This window comes from Tachypleus tridentatus, chromosome 9 (genome assembly GCF_004210375.1).
Source record: "Tachypleus tridentatus isolate NWPU-2018 chromosome 9, ASM421037v1, whole genome shotgun sequence".
NCBI lineage: Eukaryota > Metazoa > Arthropoda > Merostomata > Xiphosura > Limulidae > Tachypleus > Tachypleus tridentatus.
In genome coordinates, this window is record NC_134833.1 from 22,115,440 (window position 1) to 22,140,824 (window position 25,385).

The 25,385-nt window shown below is 36.4% G+C and overlaps 2 protein-coding genes across 2 annotated transcripts; both read right to left on the reverse strand.

The window, feature by feature from the left end:
• Nucleotides 1–6,590: 6,590 nt before the first annotated feature.
• LOC143227038 (uncharacterized) lies at nt 6,591–15,008 on the reverse strand. The gene is made up of 6 exons (XM_076458587.1): nt 14,892–15,008; nt 13,292–13,356; nt 12,541–12,611; nt 10,896–11,003; nt 8,058–8,162; nt 6,591–7,171 (listed from the first exon to the last, which is right to left on the reverse strand). Exons 1-6 carry the CDS (start codon nt 14,984–14,986, stop codon nt 7,121–7,123), a joined length of 495 nt encoding a protein of 164 aa, XP_076314702.1. The 5' UTR covers nt 14,987–15,008; the 3' UTR covers nt 6,591–7,120.
• Nucleotides 15,009–17,233: 2,225 nt separating this feature from the next.
• On the reverse strand, nt 17,234–25,373 carry LOC143227308 (uncharacterized). Its single transcript, XM_076458765.1, has 4 exons — nt 25,278–25,373; nt 21,070–21,304; nt 19,267–19,470; nt 17,234–17,808 (listed from the first exon to the last, which is right to left on the reverse strand). Exons 1-4 carry the CDS (start codon nt 25,371–25,373, stop codon nt 17,234–17,236), a joined length of 1,110 nt encoding a protein of 369 aa, XP_076314880.1.
• Nucleotides 25,374–25,385: the final 12 nt, after the last annotated feature.

The window sequence follows — 25,385 nt, forward strand, 5'->3', positions numbered from 1 at the left end:
TGAGCTGAAAACGTGTAATTTTCAATTATTTGGTTTTTACCGTACATGGAAATTTTGATATAAGTATTTGCTTAAAATGTTAATGATCCATCACGACCATGTTGTGACTGCACAATCGAAGCACAGTGCCTGTATAATAAATTAGTCATTAGCAACTGTTGAATTTATTTTTATGAAAAATTACGTTTTATTTGTAAGTGAAATATAAAATGCAAAATAATTCAACAAATTCTGTTGAAAGAACTCAGCTTGTACTTAATTGTTTTTTAAAAGATTTGAACTTGTACTTACAGAATACACATAAATTAATAAGTTGATAACTGTGTCTGTAGGTAATTTCCTATTTTGGTTCTAAGGCTTTGGTTTGTTTTGAATTTTACATAAAGCTACATGAGGGAAATATGTGCTACCCATCCCTAATTTAGCAGTGTAAGACTAGAGAGAAGGCAGCTAGTCATCACCACCCACTGCCAACTCTTTCACCAATGAATAGTAGGATCAACTGTCACATTATAATGCCCCTACAGCTGAAAAGGTGAGCATGTTTGGTGTGATGGGGATTCGAACCTGCGACTCTCAATTCCCAGTCGAATGCCTTAACCACCTGGCCATGCTGGGCCTCTCTAAGGCTATGTCTGTTGAAATAAATATAATGTGATGTAGTAGTAATTCATTTTGCAAGTTGGGTAATTAGGTAGTGAGATGATAGTGTAATGTAAGTGAACTCTGATGTTATTAGATCTTTATTTCCAACCCATTCTCATCTACTACCCCTCGGTGTGGATTCCTGTACGTGGTGAGGGGACTTCCCATGGAAGGTTCTGTTCTGTCTGGTTACCTTCTCTGGGATCTGAACATCCACCCACGTGTTTGCTGTGTATGGTGACCCGTGAAGGGGAGGAGAGGATCCTGGTGGTTGAGGGTTCCAACCCTAACACACCACTTTGGCCTTGAATTCCTGTGGACGGGCGACCTTTGGGTGGCCCCCCTTGGGTCAATCGGCTGGTCCACTTGGGCTAGAGTCAACCAAGTACCAGTGTTGGAAGTTCTCAATGGGTGTTGTGGACATAGTGCCTGATACTGGTGTTTGGGTATAGTGCTCAAAAACCCTGGCGTTGCTGCATTGTCCTTGCATGACATTGTAGTGCATCCCCTCGTAGGGCTCCATGGTGGGTGGAATCAGTGGGTACCGAAATTTTTTTTTCCTATGGATGCTCCTTCAAAAAATTTAAATAAAATAGTGAAAAAGCAGTCAAAAAGTAAGCGACCATGTCTTGAAGACTCTGAGCAGCAATCTTCAACATCTGTAACACATGTACCTCATTTTCTTATATTACATTCTCTTTCAGAAAAACCTTTAGGGCAATTGTCCCCCTTTTTTATTCAGAAGGGACTAGAGGGTCTTGCTGGCTCTTCAAAGTCAGTAAAGAAGCTTTGATCTGGAGACATGTTAGTTGAAACATCCACAACCCACCACAGTGAACTCTCCTCTTGAATTCAACAGCAATTGGGGATATACCTATTGAGGTTACCCCTCATGCTACCTTGAATTCATCATGAGGAGTTATTGTTGAGAGGGATTTGAAGAATGTTCCCGAGTCAGGGATTCTCGCTGGTCTCTCCACTCAAGGAGTTTCTGCAGTGAAGCGCATCTCCACTCGCAAAGATGGAGTTACACTGCCAACAAATACCCTCGTTTTGACATTTACTTCATCACGTGCACCTGCCACCATCAAGGCAGGTTATCTAATTTGCAGGGTACGGCCATACATTCCAAACCCTCTCCGATGTTTTCAATGTTAGAGGTTCAGCCACTCAAAGACATCATATCATGGTTCCCTGACGTGCTCGTTGCGGTGGCAAGGACCACGATGCCTACAAATGTGACATGGACCCACATTGCATCATCTGCAATGGTTCTCACCCTTCCTACTTTCGTTCTTGCCCAAAATGGTTGGAGGAAAAAGAGGTGCAGCATTTGAAAATGACTCATAACATTAGTTATCCTGAGGCTCGAAAATTGCTGCCCACAACTCCATCTCGGACATATGCTGCTGCACTTCGTTCCACAACTACAGTGGGAGTGCAGACAGATCTCTCTGTGCCTCCAAGAGAATCGTTTTTAAAACAAATGAAAAGCTTTTTTGACCTCCATGGTTAAAAAGGTTGATGAATCGACTTCCACACCCATCTCTGTTCCTCCCATAAATTCCAACAAACCTCAAGATCCACATCCTTCAGTTTCAAATACAGGCATTTCTTCTGATACATCTTTTTCTCCCACCCCAAGAGGCAAAACAATCATTCGTTCACGTCCTCAGTCACTGGAATCCTCTTCCAATAACAAAGACCTGCCCAATTGACCCACGGCAGGATCCATGGAGGTTGATAGACCTCCTCCGACTAGGGACAGTAAGGAAAAAAAGACGTGGTCGTAAACAGAAGGGTTCTCCAGCCAATTCGCCTACCTGTCATTAAATATGGCCACCTTGATACAATAGAACTGTCGAGGTTTACGTTCTAATCTGGATGATATCAAAACACTGATTGCTTCCTACCATCCTGTATGTCTTTCCATACAAGAAACATTTCTAAAATCTACTGATACAGTCATCATTCGACAGCTTTCTCTGTACAGAAATGACAGGCTGTGTGATGGACGAATACTTGGAGGGGTGGCACTATTGGTTGATCAGCATGTGCCCACCCTGTCTTTGTCACTCAACACACCCCTGCAGGCGGTAGCCATCCGTGTTTCCTTGGGTCATACCATCACTGTTTGTTCTCTCTACCTGTCCCCTGGAGAGACATGATCAATCAGACCTTGATGCTGTTGTTGAACAGTTGCCGTCTCCCTTTCTACTCCTGGGGGACTTAAATGGACATCATCCCCTCTGAGGAAATGCTGTTATTGATGGGAGGGGTTGCTCTGTAGAGCGTATGCTCTCTGATCACAATCTTTCTCTTTTCAATACTGGTTCTTCCACTTACTTTCATGCACCTAGTCAGTTCTTTACTGCTATTGATTTCTCAGTTTGCTCCCCTTCATTATTCTCCCATTTTTCATGGAGGGTTGACAATAATCCACTAGGCAGTGATTATTTTCCTATACTTTTGAGAGAGACTGGTCGTGGTTGATGCCACCCTACCCGCGTGGCCCAGTGAAAGCTGGATCAGGCAGACTGGTCCACTTTCACTGCTCTCGCAGAACTTGATCCTGCCATCGTGAATCAGCCATCAATAGATGACTGTGTGGCAGTGGTAACTGGCTGTATTATACAAGCAGCTGCTCAGTGTATTCCTAAAACCTCGACACGTTTTCCACAATATCCTCGTCCGTGGTGGAATCCTGCTTGCCACTTAGCACAGAAGGCTCAAACACGGGCTTGGGATACTTTTCGTAGATATCCCACACTTTCGAACCGCATCGCTTTCCAATGGGCCCGTGCACATGGTAGGTGGGTAAGACGTCAAAGCCAGAAGGAATCTTGGATTAAGTTCACAACTAGTATATCTTCTACCATCAGTTCCAAGGTCATATGGGACAGGATTCGAAAGGTCAGTGGACACTACAATTCTGTCCCCCTCTCGATCTTACTCTCTGATGGTCAGGAGGTGGCTGATGTCCGGAGCATCGCTGATACTCTAGGTGAAAGCTTTTGCCGGGTATCTAGCACTTCTGCTTGTTTCTCCACCTTCTTGGCCATCAAGACTCGGGCAGAGTGTTCACCTCTTTCCTTTCAAACTGACTGTTTCTTTGACTATAATTGTCCCTTTACACTGGTGGAACTCAAAATGGCCCTTCATCAGTCTGGCAGTACATCTGTTGGACCTGATGATGTACACTATGACATGCTGCACCATCTATCTCCTGCTTCTCTTGATGTCCTTCTAATTATCTTTAACTGGATCTGGCAGGAGAATGTTTCAAACATCTTTCAAACAATCATTCTGTTCCCATTTATACAGATGGTTCCAAATCAGGTAATTCTGTGGGCTCTGCTATGGTTTGCTGCAGTTTGGTGTTTGTGAGCAGAATCCCCTCTACAGCTTCTGTGTTTACTGCTGAACTGTATGCCATATCTCTTGCCCTGGATCATATTGAAGCTGAGCAGTACTCCAACTGCACTATTTATACTGACTTGCTTAGTTCTATACTGGCCCTGGAATCGCTTCACGTTGGCTCACACCCTGTTCTCACTGATATTCAAAACCGACTAGCCCATTTCTCATTAACTGCTACTTCTATCCAGTTTTTCTGGATACCAGGCCATGTTGGTATTTGTGGGAACAAGCTTGCAGGACACGGCAACTAAACCTATCTGCTCCGGCACTATTACCACTGTGCCTATTCCGTACATGGACTATGGTCTTGTATTCAAGGCTCGGCTCCGTGCCAGCTAGCAGTCCACTTGGAGTGAGCAATGTGACAACAAGCTTTTTCAAATAAAACCCTCTATTGGACTTTGGCCATCTAGCTTCCGTAAAGATCGGAAAGAGGAAGTTGTTCTAACTAGACTACTCGTTGGTCACAGTTTTTAACTCATCGTTTTCTCTTACCTGGAACTGATGCACCAATGTGTAGTTTGTGTAACACTCAAATCACTGTAAGCCACATTTTACTTTCTTGCCATCGTTACGACTCTCAACAACGGCACTATTTTAAACATGTTTTTTCCCAGGGTTTATCTGTAACATTGGACAGTGTTATTGGTGATGGTGACACTGTCCACCTTGATAAAGTTTTTTAATGACCATTAATCTTTTTAATCTCATTTAAGTGTTGGATATTTATTCATTACACCTTTTTAATTGTGGTTCCCTTTTCACAATTTCATTCTCTCTAGTTCAATTTGACATTGAAAAATGGCCAGAACATTAAATAGCACGACACCAGGACTGGAAAGGCCAACTTCAGGTGACTAACGCTGCTGTTTGAACTACCCGTTAGTCGTCTTGCCGAGTTGTTATTCCAATTTTGCTGCATGTCTTTTAAACTTTTTATTACTTTACCCTTTGGTACTGGTCATAATGACACATAACCCGGAACCAGGACTGGTAAGACCAACTTCAGGTGACTGACGCTGCTTCTAGTACTTGCCTGTTAGTCTTCCTGGTGGGCTATGATCATTACCATTCTGCTAAAGAAGTTCTTTACAACTTTATAGATTGGATGTCAACATCGGTTTTATGAAATTTTCTATTTTTAATTGCTGTTTTGTTTTTACCTTCGTTTACTTTTACAAATTTTACTACATTTACTTTACTTTTACCTTTTTACTGTACATTTAGCTACTCATTATTACGATTTTGCTGTATGTCTTTTAAAACTTCTATTATTTTACATTTTGATAATAGCTGCTATGACACATAACCCAGAACCAGGACTAGAAAGGCTTCATGTGACTGACGGTGGTTCTTGAACTTACCTGTTAGTCTTCCTGGTGGTTTATGATCATTACCTTTTTGCTAGAGTAAATATCTTACAACTTCTCTTACTCTGCTTTCTCTCTTAACATTGTAAACTAGGTGTCAACATTGGTTTTATGCTTTTTTGTTTTCAATGATGTTTTGTTTTACCTTCATTTCCTTTTATGTATTTTACTACATTTAATTTACTTTTACCTTTTTACCGGAAGTTTGGCGTAGATAGCCTAGCTGCTTTGGGCCATAAAACACTAAATCAATCAATCTAATCTACTAATATTATATTGCTATTCAAAATAATGTTTTATAGTGGTGTTCTTCAAAGTTTAGAATGCTACAATTTGGGGTTCCACACTTGTTGTAGATATAATGTAGGCAGCCCATTTTGTAGTTTTCCACTGAGATTAACATTCTCCAATCTTAAAACGATTATTTAATTACATTTCTTAAGGGCAAACACAAATTCATTTTTTAAAAGATGAATTAGAAAAGTAAAATTGTTATTGATAAATAAGGTTGGTGAAAAATTTTCTTTAACCAAATGTGTCCAGGATCAACCTATTATACCAAACCTATTTTGAAGAAGTAATGTTGATTTAGTTCCAAAATTTACCATGTTGTCATCCAAAATGCAGCAAGCTTTTGGTAAAGTTTACAGAAAGTAAAATGTTTAGGTGTTTGTGCTCAAGTTTTGTAGGCCTGTGGACTAACATCACTTTTACTCGGACTGATTAGTCAGAGTGCAAGATAATGTTCATGTGAAGAACAGAAATTCTTTTGTCCATTGTACAGTTTGGGTACTGCATTTGCAGAACCTCCGGTCCGTGTATCCACAGCATTCCCACATGTCCCTCTATATTATATTTGATATCCAATATCCTCTGCTGTGTACTGTTACTAAATTATCATTGTAAAGTAAAACTGATTGTTGATAATAAAAATGTATTATGTTGAACATTATTCTTTGAAATGAGGTGGCATGCGATCTTTGATCTCCACCTATGCAAGGCCTGGCATGGCCAGGTGGGTTAAGACGTTTGAGTCGTAATCTGAGGGTTGCGGGTTCAAATTCCCGTTGCATCAAACATGCTCGCACTTTCAGCAGTAGGGACATTATAATGTGACAGTCAATCCCACTATTCGTTGGTAAAAGAGTAGCCCAAGAGCTGGCAGTGGGTGGTGATGGCTAGCTGTCTTCTCTGTAGTCTTACAATGCTAAATTAGGGACGGCTAGCGCAGATAGCCCTCGTGTAGCTTTGCACGAAAATTCAAAAACAAGCAAACAATCCACCTATGCACACTGAATTAATTCATACGATTCAAATTAGCAATAGAGATTGCTACTGTACACAGAGGGCAGATGTGATTGTGCAAATACAAACTTTGGATATGTTAACAGTTGAAATCTTATGCAGATTTCTTCACAAATATTGCATTTTATTTTTATTTCTTCAGTCGTTTTCATAAATGATGAGTGGTATTTTCCAAGAGTTTGTAAACTAGATTGAAAGGAAATGGAAGAACAGAATACTACAAAAAAAAAACAAAACCAACGACAACAAACGAATTTATATTAACACTAAATATATACGTTGTGTATTAATAAATGAGCATAGCAACAGTAACACAATAAACCGGAAAATATACGTGTTTATATAATAACTCAAAACAAAAAGGAACCTTAAACCCCACGTCAATATTTAAGAAGTTTCTTTTGTACTTTCCAGGTTGCATCTGTGAAAACCTGCAAAAATAATAAAAGATGTTTTAAATTCTTACATTCAAGTAAACAAAGAAATTCAGAAGGACTTCGGGTAATCAGACACGAGACCACAGAATCTTTATCCACAAGAAAATATTATACGTAACCAGTTGATATAAATTTACTTACTCCATTAGCAACAAGAACAGATACTAGTTTAGGTTAAATACTACAACGTTTTAACATTTAAATTGTTTACATTTTACACGTGCGTTAAAGATTTCACAATAAAGTAAACGAGTACACGTTACCCTAATAATAACTGATTTGATATAATTCGAGATACAATGTATATATTTTTTTCTGAAATCAATAGATGTCGCGATTTAACTATCCACAAGAATGCTGGTAATGACACGGGTCTGTCTTCGCTCTTTTAATTCTGTTTCATTTTTTATACATTCTTGGGGTCTGAGGTTTAAATTTCTCCAGACATAGTTTTTCTCATTCAGGGTCTACTTTAAAGGGAATAAGTCTGCACTAGCGGTTTTGTAACTTTCGTTATGTTTTGTGATTTTGATTATAAATAATCGTGAAACAGATCTGCAGAACTGGAAACCGTTAGAACTGGTACAGAAGGTGCAACTTGTTAGGGCGCTCGACTCGCAATCTGCGGGGCGCAAGTTCGAATACCCCTTCCACCAAACATTCGTTACAATGTGAAAGCCAATCGATTGTTGGTGACGCAGTAGCCCAAAAGTTGGAAGTGGGTGGTGACGGCCAGCACAGATAACCCTCGTGTAGCTTTAGGCGAAATTCACAATAAATAAAAAACCATTGGAGCTGTTTGTTTACACACACACACAAATAATCACGCATGCGATCCACAAACACAGTGAGTAGGTCCAACGCCCTTTCACATACTTACGCTTTGAAATGTTTCCCCTTCGGGCACTGGAAATAACGCTTCAAACTTTCTCGCACAAAATTTCGCCTCTTCTTGTACTTCAATGGTATCCTGGCACGAACAGCACTAGAAATACGTAAATCTGGTGTCAGTTGCAAAGAAATATATATATATATCACTGTTTTGTTACCTGTGAAGACATCAGGTTTTATTTATTTTACTATAGTTATACAAGCTACGCCAGCCCAGACGTTGTTCACATTTATTTTAATAAAAACTTCACTTAAATAACCTTCTATTTTATTCATATTTGCTGTTTAAAATAACTTGTCCTCCGATAACACAGCGATACGGACTTACAACGCTTAAATACGGAGTGTACATAACAGATACGTCATGCGGCTTTGCTCCAATATAAACAAATAATTTATTAACGTACTTTCAAAGATACAATACAAGTGTCTCAGAGAAACTATAAATTGTTGTTCGTAGATTGTTTTTCTTTCAATTGTTAATGGTCATAGTTGAGATGTTTTTTCACCTAGTCGTTGCGCGAGTCATTGGTTTGGGTAGGCTTCCATGTTACACATATATAATATTTTTGGGTTGGCGACTATAGTATGCTTTAAGTAACTTTTATTTCAAGCGACTGTTTCTTAGTCCACGATAAGACTTAAAAGGGGATTGCCACTCAAGCAGTCAGAGATGAACCATTTCTCTTAATTCATTTTTTGGAGATTAATCACCTCACACCAGCCACTCCTAATTTTGCACAAGGACTGTATATTTACAATCAGAGCAGCAAGAAACTTGATGCAGTTTCTTATAAGTTTAATCCAATACTTAGAACATAGTAATAGAAATGTAAAAATATAATACCTTGTTGAGAATGTAATTCCTGGTAAAATTATGAGTGAGTTTCTAAACGTGTGTATTAAAACTGTGTGTGTGTCAATATATACAAAAACGAAATGTACGTTTGTTTGCACCTCAACTCTTCAGAGGCTATTGGCCCAATCTCAACCAAAATTTGTATGTAAATACAATGAACTATGGGGAATGTCATAAAAGGGCTAAGAACTGAACTTAACTATACTTATATTTTATAAAACCTGTTGGATAAGTCATCATCATCATCAGCCACTCAATTTCTGAAAAAACACAGGGCCGCAATCACTGCGGTTTCTGTAACAGGATTTTAAGTGAGTAGGTTGTTAGCCCACTGCACCTAGCCGTCCCTAATTTAGTAGTGTAAGACCAGAGGGAAGGCAGCTAGTCATCACCACCCACCGCCAACTCTTGGGCTACTCTTTTACCAATGAATAGTGGGATTGACCGTAACATTATAACGTCCACACGGCTGGGAGGGCGAGCGCGTTTGGTGCGACCGGGATTCGAACCCACAACCCTCGGATTACGAGTCGCATGACATAACGCGCTCGGCCATGCCGGGCCTTGTTGGATAAGTACTCGTAGCTTATTGAGTCAACCTCAAACAATCTTGGCAGGTTGACACCTTAGATGATGGTAAATATTCTAAATGGATTCTAGGTCCAAGTATGGAAGTTGCTAGACTGTTTCTCAAACAATAACGCTTTTCTCATGACCAATAAAATGTACAGTGTTCGAGAGTGGATCACCTTAAAATGTGGTCAGACATGGCCAGTTGGTTAAGGCACTCGAGTCGTAATCCAAGGGTTGCGGGTTCAAATCTACCTTGCATCACACATGCTCGCCCTTTCAGCCGAGTGGGCGTTATAATGTTACGGTCAGTCCCACTATTTGTTGGTAAAAGAGTACCCCAACAGTTGGCGGTGCCTTACCTCTAGTCTTACACAACTAAAATAGGGACGGCTAGCGCAGATAGCTTTCGTGTAGCTTTGTGCGAAATTCAAAACAAACAAAACCTTAAAATATTTATTTGTTGGTTTGAATTTTGCGCAAAGTTACACGAAGGCTATCTGCCCTAGCCGTACCTAATTTAGCAGTGTAAGACTATGGGTGAGGCAGCTAGTCATCACCACACACCGCCAACTCTTCGGCTACTCTTTTACCAACGAATATTGGGATTGACCGTCACATTATAAGCCCCATGGCTGAAAGGGCGAGTATGTTTGGTGTGACCGGGATTTAAACCCGCGACCCTCGGAGTAGAAGTGCCTTAACCAAGTAGCCATGACGGGCCTTGTTTGTTAGTAGATGGAAAGCAAACTGTACATGTTGTTTAGGGGAGAAACTTTGTTGTGATTTTAAAGTTTTTATATAAACTTTATTATTTTGAAATATGTGATTGTTGTTAAACTTACATCATGGCCCGGCATGGCCTAGCGCGTAAGGCGTGCGACTCGTAATTCGCGGGTTCGCGCCCCCGTCGCGCTAAACATGCTCGCCTTCCCAGCCGTGGGGGTGTATAATGTGACGGTCAATCCCACTATTCGTTGGTAAAAGAGTAGCCCAAGAGTTGGCGGTGGGTGGTGATGACTAGCTGCCTTCCCTCTAGTCTTACACTGCTAAATTAGGGACGGCTAGCACAGATAGCCCTCGAGTAGCTTTGTGCGAAATTCCAAAACAAACAAACAAAAAAACTTACATCATTTTAACTAATGTATATATACTGGTACACGTGGACAGTGAAAGTGTGCATCGCGGATTGTCCACGATACCAATACTGTTTTATTGTTATTATTATTTAAAGTTCCCAATAGAAATTAATAGATTTATACCTTAAAGAGATCGCTTTGAATTTTCTGTTAAACAGTATCCTAGGTTAAGGTTGGAGTGAACATTTAGTCAAATACATCCATATCATTTGTAACGAGTAGAATAATATAGAATACAGTGTCAGTTACACGAACTTACCTTGTTAATAACATCTACCAAATGAGGAACATACAGGAGTGCAGAAGGAGTTATATGCATGGAGACTAATTCCTTCACGTAATCTTTGATCTTTTCTGTGTTTTCAGGCTTAGTTTTGAAACAGAAAACGCGAAAAATATATTAATTTAATAGTTAAGACTAAATTATTTGGGCAAATGTATTTTATAATTTAGCAGTGTGGTTCTACAAACCACGCAAGATAAAGTACAAAAAATAAACTTTATGATTGTTATCAATATTTTCTTAAAGTAACACGTCAATATTTACAGAATTTTAATAAAAAAAAAGCAATTCATTTATACAAATAACGGTGGTGTATATTTACCAACACAAAGTTTAATATTTGATGCATACCTCCTTTCAATGAATCAGCGATAAGTCTATAATAATTCTAATAACCGCGTTTCGAAACCCGTCGTGGTCGTATCACAGGTAGGCCATTGTGTAGCCCTGTACTTACCAACAACAAACGAAAGATCTGCTCCGGTAGCGCAGTGGTACGTCCATTTTACAACAAATAATTTGGAGTGGAGCCAAAAACACATAAGAATCATCAAATTTTATATGAAACACAAAGCAACACCATGGGCTATCTGTGTTCTGCCCACTACGAGTATCGATCGATGTATTGTAGCTCCGCAGACATAACGTTGTGCCCCTGCATCAAATATTTTATACCTAGAAAATAATAAGAAGCACCTTCTGGGGTCTACTGACAGGTTAGATAACGTGGGACTTTTGTGTTTCAAAACTAGCTCAAGTTTATGGATGTACAGTGACCATCCGGACCTGCGCAGTGTTTTTTTTTTGTAACACATCTCTACCATATACAAGTTCCTAGTTTATACTGATGACATAACTTTTCAATTAACAGAAATATGGGCACTACAATATCCGACATAAAAGTTCGGTCCCAAAATACAGATGTAACACAATCTGTTTGTTTCTCTTGATGAATTTCGTACAAAGCTAGTGAATGGCTATCTTAGCAAGCCGGTTATAGTTTTGAGCGTGATAAGATACAAGGAACTCAGCCAATCAAAATTCGCCCACTAATCTAATGGAACAGAATACTTTGGCTGTTAATGTTTTAACGTATAAATAGCTTCAAAGTGTTTTTCAACATTTTGTATTGTTTTGTTTGTATGTTTGTTTTAATATCGTGCAAAGCTACACGAGGGCTATCTGCGCTAGCCGTCCCTAATTTAGCAGTGTATAGACTAGAGGGAAGGCAGTTAGTCATCACCACCCACCGCCAACTCTTGGGCTACTCTTTTACCAACGAATAGTGGGACTGACCGTCACATTATAACGCTCTCATGGCTGAAAGGGCGAGCATGTTTGGTGTGACGGGGATTCGAACCCGCGACCCTCAGATTACAAGTCGAACTCTTTAATACACCCGTCCATGCTGGGCCCATTATTTTATAATTTCTTCGAACGGTAACAAGGCACGAATGATGGAAGTTTAGGTACACAGCCCAATACGTAACACGTATTACGATCACCTTCATATTGCAAAACAAGCTACAATTATTTTCTATCCCGTGATAATCAGTTAATAATTTACATAATTAATAATTAATCTATATAATAATAAGATAAAATGTGTAATACACTGTACCTGATCTTTGTTAATCACTGCTTCGCATATTCCTAAGTCGATTGTACAAAGCTTCTTTGCTAAATATAGCGCTAACGGAGAAAAACAAACACTGATCAAAAACGAACAGTTAATTATAACATGAATAAATTATTGACCAATGCACAGCCTAACAGGTGTAGCGCCATCTGTTGATGCGAGTAAATATATTTTAAGAGTGGGACAATTATCTTTTAAACTGAAAACACACATTACACATAGATAAAAATTAGTAAATAAATATACACGTGCTTGTCTAAGAAATAAATCTTTGGTCTTTTTCTCAACAGAACAGCTTAATTTACTCACTTTTAATAGTTTAGTATTTGTATATTACAAGCCCCTCCCCTTAAAAATAAACTTTATAATTATCGTACTTTTAATGTATTACAGAACTGTAGTTTATACTTCCTAAACTTTTTATCTGAATCCTGTTCTTTTTATATATACTATTTAAAATTAATTAAAATTTAACGTACTCCACTGTAAGTCTCTGCACCCACAGAAGATCTGGCCCAGGGAACTTCGTACAACATGAAAATAAGTTATGCCGTCATCTGTACCATAGCATAAAAACTTATATTTTAATTAAAGTATCACTAATAATTAATTAATAATTAATAATGGTAAAGAATAAGAGTGCACGACAGTTCCTGTTTTCACACATACAAACCAAAGAACTAATGTATGGTTACGTTCCAGTGTAAAATTTCGTATACAAAAACAAACTTACTGCTAAGTTCTTTCCTTAGCAATTCCTTTTTGGTAAGTCTTCTATTGAGTTTCAGCTTTCGTCTCCTGATGGCACGAAATAAACAGAAAATAAATAATAATACAAGTATCACATTATAGGTAATAATATTTAAAATAAATTGTTTGACGTTAAGTACGAAGCAACACAATGGTCTATCTATGCTCTGCCCAGTTTCCAATGTTTATGTTTTTTGCTTAATAATAATAATAAAGCACACTTTGAGGTTCATTTTAATAGTACGATTCATTACTGCCTATATTACATAGACAACGATTAAAAGGTTCCGGATAACCTTAGAACTTAAATCATTGGAAATGGCAAAAATCTAATTCTAAACGGTGGTTAAGGCACTCGAATCGTAATGTCAGGGTCGCAGGTTAGAATCCCCGTTACAGCAAACTTGTTCACCGTGAGGGCGTTATAATGTTCGTTGGTAAAAGAGTAGCCTAAGAGTTGGCGGAGGTTGGTGATGACTAGCTGCCTTCCCTCTAGTCTTACACTGCTAAACTAGGGACGGCTAGCAGAAATAGCTTTGCGCGAAATCCAAAACCTAACAATGATCCAAAACAGGAACCTACTTCCAATCAATAAATTGCAAAATATTGTGCAGGATTTTCTGTAATATAATACACAGGATGAAATACGTTAAAGCTCTGATATTCAATATGTTTTGGTTGTTTTCATATTCAATTACAAAGGTAATAATAAACGAAGTGACTATTTAATAAAATCGCTCATTTTAGTAAAATAGACATGAAAAGCCCTAATTAGAAGTTTTTAAGTTTAATTTTTTTCAATTAATGAAGCGTTTCTAGCTAATGTTCTTATTTTTCTTAAAATTTTAATATGCATTGCTATAGTAATCTAGCTTTTTGGATATCCTCAGTCAGGGATCTAACTCGCCTACCAACTGAACTAAATAAATAACATCCTACTAATAATAATAAAAAGCCTAAACTATCAAATCCTTCCTATCTCGTGAACAAGATCCATATTTGGGTTTAATCTCAAGGTCTTTGGATGAGCACACGTAAAACGATAATATTTATGTGGTGATTCAACATGTACCTCACCCAGATTCGAACCCCATATTTCTTTCTCATGGCCAGGGCGCCCCGATGGGGCAGCTGTAAGTCTTAAGAGTTACAACGCTAAAATCAGAAGTCCGATTCCCCTCGGTAAACAAAGCAGACAACCCGATGTGGCTTAGCTATAAGAAAACACACGAGTGCCCAAGCAATCCTTTACAAACTGACCAGTGTAGTTAACCCCCTAGCAAGATGCATCTTAATTCTATAGTGGAAATTCCAATTTTTATATCTTCCACGAGCGAAAAGCGAAATTGACCTGTCGTAAGAAAGTGGGTTTTCAACAAACTGACTCAGTGCCAGAAAGCCTAAATTCAATAATTAAGATTATTATATTATAGCCTTTGAACAATTTTTACCTGAGCAAAACCTTAAGCAACTTGTAGGCTTAACGGTCAAGATTCAGGCATACAGTTACTTTAATGAATTCTTATTAGAACCACATGTGTTTGGAGTGAATTTTCTGGGGATGGGGAAACACAACTACTTACTTTATTGAATTGTACTCAGAGTCGTAAGCGTCTGGAATAAATTCCTTTGTGTCTATTTGATCTTGAAGTCTCAAGGCATTTCTTACTGTAGCCATCTCGTACTGAGCCCAGGCCTTGTACTCCTATTGACGTATATTTTAAAATAATAATAAATAAGGTATGAACAGTATAAACTGAACTTCAATAACTAGCCAAACCTTGACATAATAATGGAGACAAACTAAACTACACACACAGTGACAAAGTACAAAATGATGGGGTCTCCCTGTGAATATAATGTTTAAGGCCCCTTCTGGCCATTTTGAATTAAAAAAAAAACTGAACTTAGAGCTGAGATATTTCATACCTTTCTAAAATAAATTTTTTTCACTCGTGATTGTTTTGATAATGGTTCTGCACAAAGGATTTATTTCATCTTTTGTGTAGCAAAAGCAACAACAGAGCTGTTGAACTCAGCAGTCACTGTGGCCATAATAAAAACTTAATATGGGCCCGTGTAAGCTCGAGAGGATGATTTACAAAGTATCCCTAACTTCCATGTCATCCTTATTGGGTTTTCAAAATTTGTAGATCTCTGACATTTGTCAGATGCATCTGAGTAAGTAAAAAGAAATTTGGGGTCTTTCCTGCACCATGGGGGCATTTGCTGTTCCACTGACCTCAAATAGTTGAGAACATGCTTTTCAGAATAGCAGTAACAATTCAGAGGAAAATCAGTTCTGCATCACTTGAGGTATAAGGTTACTTGTTCTCCTATTGACGTATGTGTTAAATGAAAAATAAATAAGTTATGCAAGTATGAATTAATCTTCTAATTGAAAATAAGCACAAAACAGAAGAGTCTCGCATTTCTTTGTCTCTGTTTATCACAGGCGCCATTGATATAAGCAATTTTAAAACAAAACAAATACTTATCTAAATTTTTTGTACTAATTCTCGATGGTGGTTGTGACATTTTAACATATTTTCATCATGAAAGTTTGATGTAAATAAAAAAAAATTATAAAATACATGTTCAAGTTAGCCTTACAATTCAATTTCCATAAAATTAACTCACAAAGGTACGTTATGAATATGTTTGCCATAATTATGTGACTGTCTAATAATGAGGGGTTGGAATCCCCGTCACACCAAACATGGTCGCCCTTTCAGCCGTGAGGGCGTTATAATGTTACGATTAATCCCACTATTCTTTGTTAAAAGAGTAGTTCAAGAGTTGGTTATGACTAGCTGCCTTCCCTCTAGTTTTACACTGCTAAATAAGGGAGGGCTAGCGCAGATAGCCCTCGAATAGCTTTTCACGAAATTCAAAAACAAACAAACAAAACAGACTAATAATAAGAATATAAAACGTTTCGCCCTGTACCCTAATAGGCAGTGAATTGGTAGAGCTGTAAATTCAACATGAAATACATACAGAAGACCTTGTAGCTTAATGTTAGAAATAAATTAATAGTTTAAAGAATATTGTTCATGGTTTCTTCACTAAAAACAACAACAACACACAAACAAACCTCCCCTTAACTAATAACATCTGATATCTTCCATAAACAAATAATTTTATTACAAAAATCCATCATAATCATTGATCTGTAGGGAGATCTGTGTAGTTGTTACAATAAGGAAAACATTTTTTTTTAAACTTGGGAACACATATCACACATATTCCAGAAGAAACTATATCTGTAAAAAATTTCCACTCGCAACTGTATAATTCTACTTAAATGGACGTTCAGTAAAATTCGAACTTTTCTACAGATAGTCAATCTACCAAATTTATGTCAAACCTATTATTATACATTTATTAAAAGTGGAATCACCTACACTTACATATCAACTGGATTTCGTTTTTTTCTCGACAAGGGAAACTCATAATATTAACTACTTCATTACCAGGTATAAAACCAGTATCTTAATATGTACGTTTTAAATCTAATTTACGCAAAATTAGACTTTATGTATATAAATAACCATAAATTTTAAGCCATTAAACAAAACACATTAACGTGAAACAAAATACGCTTCATATTTAGAAAAAGGGCCCCATGACACAAGCTACAACGTGAGCTTATAAAATGTTGCCTAGGTTTCGGAGGTAATTACGAAAGTAAGATCCACATTGCGGTGGGGATACACCGTTTATCAGTGTAGGCTAAATTATAGTTTCAATTTCATATGTCATCCAGTAAAGGCTATTACACTTAATTTCATATGTTTAAACAATGCAATGGAAGGTGTAACATAGTCAGTGACCATTCACACACAATGGATAAATTTTAGTGAAATTATATAATTACATTCATACAAAGCTAAATGAATAAACAAAATCATATATATATATATCATATACATTTCGGCAAATTAAGATACTTAGAAATATGATTAATTAGCACCTTCATGTTCATTTTCCTCGGTGGGAGGAGAGTTTCACTTCCGGGTCCAAACCACCCAAGCTTTTCATAAGGAGTTTCTATATCAATATCTTTCATGATACCCTCTGGTGGATCATTCTGGCAATTCGTTTCCGTTGATTCCTTTTTGTTCCTTTTGCTGGTTGCTACGTTTCCCTTCAGATTTTGTTCATTGTCTTTACTACATCTCTCGTCTTTTGTCTTATCCCAATTGTCCAGATGGTTAAGTGTGACGTTCCCTTTTGTAACTGTCTCCGGACCTAATTCGTGGTGCTTAATAGGGTTATTTCTTTCTTCGCTCTGCTTGATCTCGCCGTTTTCATTGGCTCCGTCGTCTGGATTCACACGTGTGGATTTGTTGGAAAGATGGCTACCAAGCGTTAAACCTTTATCTTCAATAATCAAACCATTCTGGGTTATCGATGAATTATCAAAAGCTTGTTCTATATCCTCTTCAGCAAGTGATTCAAAGAAATCCATCGCATTTGTTACAACTTGAAGCAGATCTATTGATAAGTAAACAACAAATAATATTTACACAAAGACAGCACAAAGCTTACAAATTTAACATTTAAAGAAAAGGGAGTGTAACACGTTAGGATCTTCCTACTTTGGGAAATATATAAAATGTATCCTCTTAAGAAAGGTATCTGATCATGGAAAACACACACATTGATGGGGATACAATGTCTATTACATTTGACGCAATTATCAAACACGTGAAATAAAATAGGAACTCAAAACAGAAGCCAGTATGGTTAACAAAGCTCAGATCATACAGCATCTAACAGTTAGTATAATTAACAATCCGCACCGATAGTGGTAAGAAAATTGTTTGCATTAAAAAAAAAACACTTAAATATATAAATATGATACAAATGAGTTATTAAAGACCGATACGAATATGAAAAAAATTTACCTTCTTAAAGTCATCGTGTACACTTGTAACTACAGCGGTTACGTAACTGTATGTTCACTGTCAAACTTTAATTGAATAAAATTTCAATAGAATGAAGTTAAAATATAAACCTTTTTGTAAATTATATTAGTTTTTCTCCCTTTGAAAAATGTATACAGTGCCTTATAACTGATTTGAATATATTAAGTATTTGCTCTTCCATGAACGGCTATAAACCCCCTTTTTAAAACATTGTATGAAAAAAAGTGCTATTTTCTTTAAATCTATTTTGCTTACTTTAGTTTATCTTGTTTTATTTTACGATTTGATCTGCCATTCTTCGTTACTGTTATCGAGAGGAAATAAAAAAAATATATGTTATACTATTGATTAAATTAAACATTGTCTGATATTTGTCCACAGCAAAAACATTAACTATATGTTGTTTGTATACTTTTATTTTTCTAATGTTCTTTATTATCGATGTAGCTGGAAGTGCAATCTTCTGTCATCATTGATATACGACACAAAATCTATTTCTCTTGTCACCGCAGAGTGGTCAGTAACTTGTTTGTTTGTCAGTGGAATTTCGCGGAAAGCTAATCGAGGGATATCTGCACTAATCGTTCCTAGTTTTGAAGTAACAGACCAGGAGCAAAGGTAGCTAGTTAACACAACCCGCCGCCAATTCTTGGGCTAGTATTTTATCGTTGAATAATGGGATTGACCATCACATTATAATGCACCAACAGCTAAAAAATGGAGTATATGTGATAAAAAATAATTCATGGCTACTATTTTATTGTTGAATAATATAATAGACCGTCATATTCTAATGCACCAACAGCTAAATATTTGATAAAAGGATTCGACCCTGCGACCAAAACATTGCGAATAGAGTGCCCTAGCCACCATGTCATTCTGGGATCAATAGGTCAATGTAATGGTTACGTTTCGAACTACTCTGATATTCAAATCAATAGAAGAAAAGTAGTTGGTACTTTGAAATAAAAACAATACAATAACTATTTAGGATTTTCATAGTTTCCAATGTTTATCTCATCACCTCTTTTAATGTCTTTTGTATTTCTTCTGGTGTCCAATGAAAAGTATTCTTCGTTACCTTCTTTGGATTTTTGTGATGACGTTGTTACACTAGTTGCTTTAATCTCGGTTTCCTCACTACCGGATGAATTCGTTGTTAACTTACTACTCGATATATTATATTGTTTCGTGTTTTTCCTGACGTTTCTGAGTCGGGAAGCAATGCCTGAAACATAGAAACCAACAATCAAACCTAAAAACCCTATTCTCTATTTACTTCGGAAATATCTTCTAAATGCATATAACAAACAGTGGACAAAATTCAAATTAACACTTTAAACATCTATATAAATATAACAGTTATGTCTGTTGTATATCCACGGAGTAACTCCACGTGTTGCGGAGGTTCGTAGAGTCCATGTGAATGTATGTACAAATTTTCAATTTTGTATTTTGCGATTATTGTGGTTTTTTGCATTTTTTTAGCTATGATCTCATGTCATGTGGACGAATCTTCACTGAATTCGTGTGGAAGTAGATGCAAATATTCAGTTTATATTTTGCGGTTTTCATGGACGTTTTTTGCGTTTTTTAAAAATACTTCGCCCCTGTGAGTGAATCTTCGCTAAGTTTAGCATGAAGATTTATTGGCTCCATACGGAGATACATGCAAAGTTGGAGTTTTACACAGTGTGTTTTGCAGTTTTGGTCGGCGTTTTTATACAACTACATGTAAGGAACACAAGTTTCACGTTCTAAGATAACATTTCATTAATCGTGAATTTACACAACTTTCGTCCAGTGGACGAGCACTGCAGCAAGTTGATAATAAGGAATAATAAATGGCTTCGAAAACACCAAAAATAAAATACCACAAAGTTTGGGATGAAAACAAAACACAACCAAACAAACTTGTGCACCCCAAATTAATTGTTTTATTACTCTGTGTAACAGGAAAGTTTGAATTTTTAAATAGATGTTCTATTTGTTTGTTTAATTTCGCACAAAGCTACAAGAGAGTTATCTGTACCAGTAATCCCTAATTTAGCAGTGTAAGGCAGATAGCCATCACCACCGACTTCCAACTCCTGAGTTACTCTTTTACCGCTGAATAGCGGGATTGACCGTCACGAGAGTAGCCAACATTTAAGATAATTATAAACATATTATATATATATATATATATATATAAATACAGTATATTACTACTATGTATACTACAGCAATCTTTACCGCGAGAAAGCGCATGCGAAACCAAAGAGGAATGACCCAGTACAATATATAACAAGGTTGACAGTAATTTCGCCTTATTACGTAGCTAGCTTTCTATTTTAAAATCTACACTATAAAAGAAAATGAAACATTATTTTATATGGTAGAGTGCCTCTTGGGCTCGTGGAATCTTTTTTGTAAAGTGAACTAAACAGATTATTTGACATGAAGAACAGGAGAGTAAAAGTAATGAATTACGAGTGATACTGTGACACACATAGAAACACCTACTTAAAAAACATAAGTTTCCTCTTCTAGGAAGAGGAAAACACTTAAACAAGAATAATAATTCAAATTAATAAAAAATATTTCCATTTTTATTTACTACATCACTGTCATAAATACTTCGCACACAAATAATAACTAGTAGGTATATTACGTTCTAAGTTCACACTTTTAACCACACATTTTGTGAAATACAAACTTATAACAATCTGAAAATGCCAAGATAAGTTTTCATGTTTGGAACGTTGTTGTGGAAGTAGATCTTACGATTGGTTTTCACTTAATTAAAATACGTCACTCTATAAAACAAATCAAAGTTGTAACTCACTTCCTCCTAAGACTCTTTCTTTTTCTCTGCTCAAGTTCGGTGAAGATGTTTGTTTCTTGTTTGTTTTCGGAGAAACGAAGTCACGTGGTCTTAAGGCCAACGTTTTGTAATCTTCTCTTTCATTCACAGCCCTTTTACGAGGTTGCACACCTTCATCAGTGACAATAAATGCAGAATCTTCCAAGTTCTTCGTTTGTCTGGTTTTCATGACTGCTTTTCGAGTATGTTTACGTGACTGTAAATTTTACAAATATAAGTACTATATGTAGAAACAAGAATATACATTTTTTTACCGTTTATTTCTCTCAAATCTTGAAATAATAGACTTCACAGAATCTAATAAATAACAAATAGCATTTGAAGTAATACTGCAATGTTATCAAACACAGAGAGAGAAAACAAACAACAATTTGTCCATAATTGTAGCATGAGGTACTGATGGGATTATGACGGAAAGTACTAGCGAGGATATCCAACTAATGGAACAATGCATTCTAATCTTTATAAGTGGAAACTTTACATGAGTACATTCAACTGGTTATTCTGATGGGCAGGTTGGGTTTCAGTTTTGCTCTAAATATAGAGCTTAGTTTGATGAGAAATTATTGTTATAATTTACGATGTAATACATATGCTGTTTCTAATTTACTTAAAGACAATTTAAATATTTTATTTATAAATACTGAGAATATGAATGCACTGCGGATGTAAAATTCTGTACCCATATCTCATGTGCTGTAAACTACTAACTTCCCTCTAGTGATTTAGTTTATCAGTATAAAATTGGGAACAGCTACTGACAGCTAGTCCTTGTATAGGTTTGCGTTCAATCCTGAAACAAGAACAAACAAACAAATTGTTGTTGGTTTTTTATCACAGCACTGTTCATGTTAAAGTTATAAACATGGATTATCGTATCATAAAACCAAAGTACCAAGAGATTGTGCATCTATTCAGAAGTTTACCCATATACTCACATATATATATATATGTCGCTGGTTCAAAACCCCGTCACACTAAACATGCTCGCCCTCTCAGTCGTGAGGGCGTTATAATGTCACGCTCAATCCCACTCTTCGTTGGTAAAAGAGTAGCACAAGAGTTGGCGGTGGGTGGTGATGACTATCTGCCTCTCCTCTAGTCTTACACTGCTAAATTAAGGACGGCTAGCGCAGATAGTCCTCGTGTAGTTTTGCGCGAAATTCAAAACAATCAAACACACACACGCAAAGAGGTCCAATCGAACCTAGCCCTCCCTGGTGTTTAAGATCAAAATCCCGACAAAGAGAAAAAACACACACACACATATATACACACCTCTTTTAGTGAATGATAAGAATTTAAAACACAGATCAATAAATAATATATACAACTCAAAAATAACATAAAATTAATAACCATATGATATTATAAAGTAAAGAACGTCACTTATAACCTTAATTAACCATATGTATCTTAAAAACTGTGCTCTTAAACCTAACAAATTTCTTGTTATAATTCTTAAGTTGACCAACTGTTCTCATGATAAAAATAATTTTTGCACTCGCTATTTTGGTTTTTGCTTCCAGTATTTCTGTTTATAGTTAAGTACAAAGCTTCACAAAGAGCTGTCTGTGTTGTGATCTTCATAGTTATCGAAACTCAGTTTTTAGCATTGTACGTTCGCACACATATTTTGTCTGGTACATAAACATGTTTTTTATAATCAAAGTATTCTGTAGCTTTTGTACAAACAGTAACAGTGATAATAATAGTAGACCATTGAAGTTACATCTAGAGATTCAGTAATATCCAAATAATGCTATAGAGGTTTTCTGCATGTTTTTTTTATAAAGAAAAGATAAAACAATAAATAATTAATATACGAAAATTTAGCTATTGTTAAAACCTATAGATATTGAAACTGGTTAATCTTACATATAAGAAAATTTTAATATATTTTAAAAGTGTAACCACGCAAAGAAGGGAGCATTTTCGTCAAAATATATTAAAATTTGTAAAAGAGGAGTCAATCATTGAGCACATCTGAGGTGCTTTGTTAGAACAAACTGGTTCTCTCTAAAGAGTAGAAAACAGAAATTTGATGTACAGGAGTACCTTCATAGCAGATGAAGTAAAACTGAAACTTCAATATAGAGTTTTAAAATTGTCACGCTGTCCCACTACGTTTCTTGTGTTCAGTATGTGAAAGAAGATATATTTCGCAACCATTCATCGAATTTATATCACTAGTGGAGCTGTTTCACCGAATTTACTCTATGATACGTTGCAGTGGATATTGAAATTTCAATGTAACATATTATAGGAAATTATTATACTTGTTTGTTTTTTGAATTTCGCACTAGCCGTCCCTAATTTAGCAGTGTAAGATTAAAGAGAAGGTAGCCTGTCACCATCACCCACCGCCAACTCTTGGACTACTCTTTTGCCAACGAAAAGTAAAATTGACCATAAATTATAACGCCCCCACAATTAAAAGAGCGGGCGTGTTTGGTGTCACGGGAATTCAAACCTGCGACCTCCTTCAGATTACAAGTCCAGGACCTTAACCACCTGGCAATGCTGAGCCTTTATTACAGTTGTATAATATGGTTCATGTTTGTATATGCAAAACATCATGGTATATTTCACATTTATGATGCCATCTATGAATAGAACTTCAACAAAATAAGATGGAGAAATATACATCAGTCGTTGTAAAATATGGACTCCATGTTTTTGATTTTTTGTTTTTTCTTTAAAGGGTTAGTTTTCTTACACTTCTTACTTTTACAAAACAAGTAGTTACTTCCAAAGCACAAACTACACATTAATATTATTAAATCCTGATTCATTCACTCTGAATAACTGAACTATTTGTAGAAGGGGGCCCAAGTCAAAGATTCAACTTCTTCTCACGATAGTTTAATCAATGACGTGTAGATAAATGAGTTTTCTTTAAAGTGAACAAGATGGATTAATACGATATTTTTTTCAGAACGCAATTCGTGTATTTTATTTATTTATTTTTTGCGAGAGTTAAGGTTATCTTATGATTGTATGAGATGAAATGATCAAGTGTTAGAAAAAAATCCGGTAAGTGTAGGATTCACATACCAGGTTAACGTAATTCGAAGAGTTTTAGTTTGTTGGTTGATATATTGGCTCGGTATGGCCAGGTGGGTTAAGGTATTCGACTCGTAATCTGAGTGTCGCAGGTTCGAATTCCCGTCGCACCAAACATGCTCGCCCATTCAGCCGTGAAGGCGTTATAAAGTGACGGTCAATCCCACTATTCGTTGGTAAAATATTAGTCCAAGAGTTGGCGGTGAATGGTTATGACTAGCTGCCTTCCCTCTAGTCTTACACTGCTAAATTAGGCACAGCTAACTAACATTATTAAAAAAATCCATCATAATTATTGATCTTTAGGGAGATCTTTGTAGTTGTTACAATAAGGAAAACATTTTTTTTAAAACTTGGAAACACATATCACACATATTCCAGAAGAAACTATATCTGTAAAAATTTCCACTCGCAACTGTATAATTCTTACTTAAATGGACGTTCAGTAAAATTCGAACTTTTCTACAGATAGTCAATCTACCAAATTTATGTCAAACCTATTATTATACATTTATTAAAAGTGGAATCACCTACACTTACATATCAACTGGATTTCGTTTTGTTCTCGAAAAGGGAAACTCATAATATTAACTACTTCATTACCAGGTATAAAACCAGTATCTTAATATGTACATTTTAAATCTAATTTACGCAAAAATCGATTATATATATATAAATAACCATAAATTTTAAGCCATTAAACAAAACACATTAACATGAAACAAAATACGCTTCATATTTAGAAAAAGGGCCCCATGACACAAGCTACAACGTGAGCTTATAAAATGTTCCCTAGGTTTCGGAGGTAATTACGAAAGAAAGATCCACATTGCGGTGGGGATACACCGTTTATCAGTGTAGGCTAAATTATAGTTTCAATTTAATATGTCATCCAGTAAAGGCTATTACACTTAATTTCATATGTTTAAACAATGCAATGGAAGGTGTAACATAGTCAGCGACCATTCACACACAATGAATAAGTTTTAGTGAAATTATATAATTACATTCATACAAAGCTAAATGAATAAACAAAATCATGCATATATATATCATATACATTTCGATAAATTATGATACTTAGAAATATGATTAATTAGCACCTTCATGTTCATTTTCCTCGGTGGGAGGAGAGTTTCACTTCCGGGTCCAAACCACCCAAGCTTTTCATAAGGAGTTTCTATATCAATATCTTTCATGATACCCTCTGG

Excerpts from the sequence above, each read along its gene's own strand:
- LOC143227038 (XM_076458587.1), bottom strand. The coding sequence starts at position 14,986 with ATGGCTACAGTAAGAAATGCCTTGAGACTTCAAGATCAAATAGACACA. Across the intron at positions 12,612-13,291 it reads GCTAAGGAAAGAACTTAGCA|CGCTATATTTAGCAAAGAAG; the intron begins GTAAGTTTGTTT and ends TTTCTCCGTTAG. Across the intron at positions 8,163-10,895 it reads TGGTAGATGTTATTAACAAG|TGCTGTTCGTGCCAGGATAC; the intron begins GTAAGTTCGTGT and ends ACGTATTTCTAG.
- LOC143227308 (XM_076458765.1), bottom strand. The coding sequence starts at position 25,373 with ATGAAAGATATTGATATAGAAACTCCTTATGAAAAGCTTGGGTGGTTT. Across the intron at positions 21,305-25,277 it reads CGAGGAAAATGAACATGAAG|TCACGTAAACATACTCGAAA; the intron begins GTGCTAATTAAT and ends TAAAATTTACAG. Across the intron at positions 19,471-21,069 it reads AGAAAGAGTCTTAGGAGGAA|GCATTGCTTCCCGACTCAGA; the intron begins GTGAGTTACAAC and ends TCTATGTTTCAG.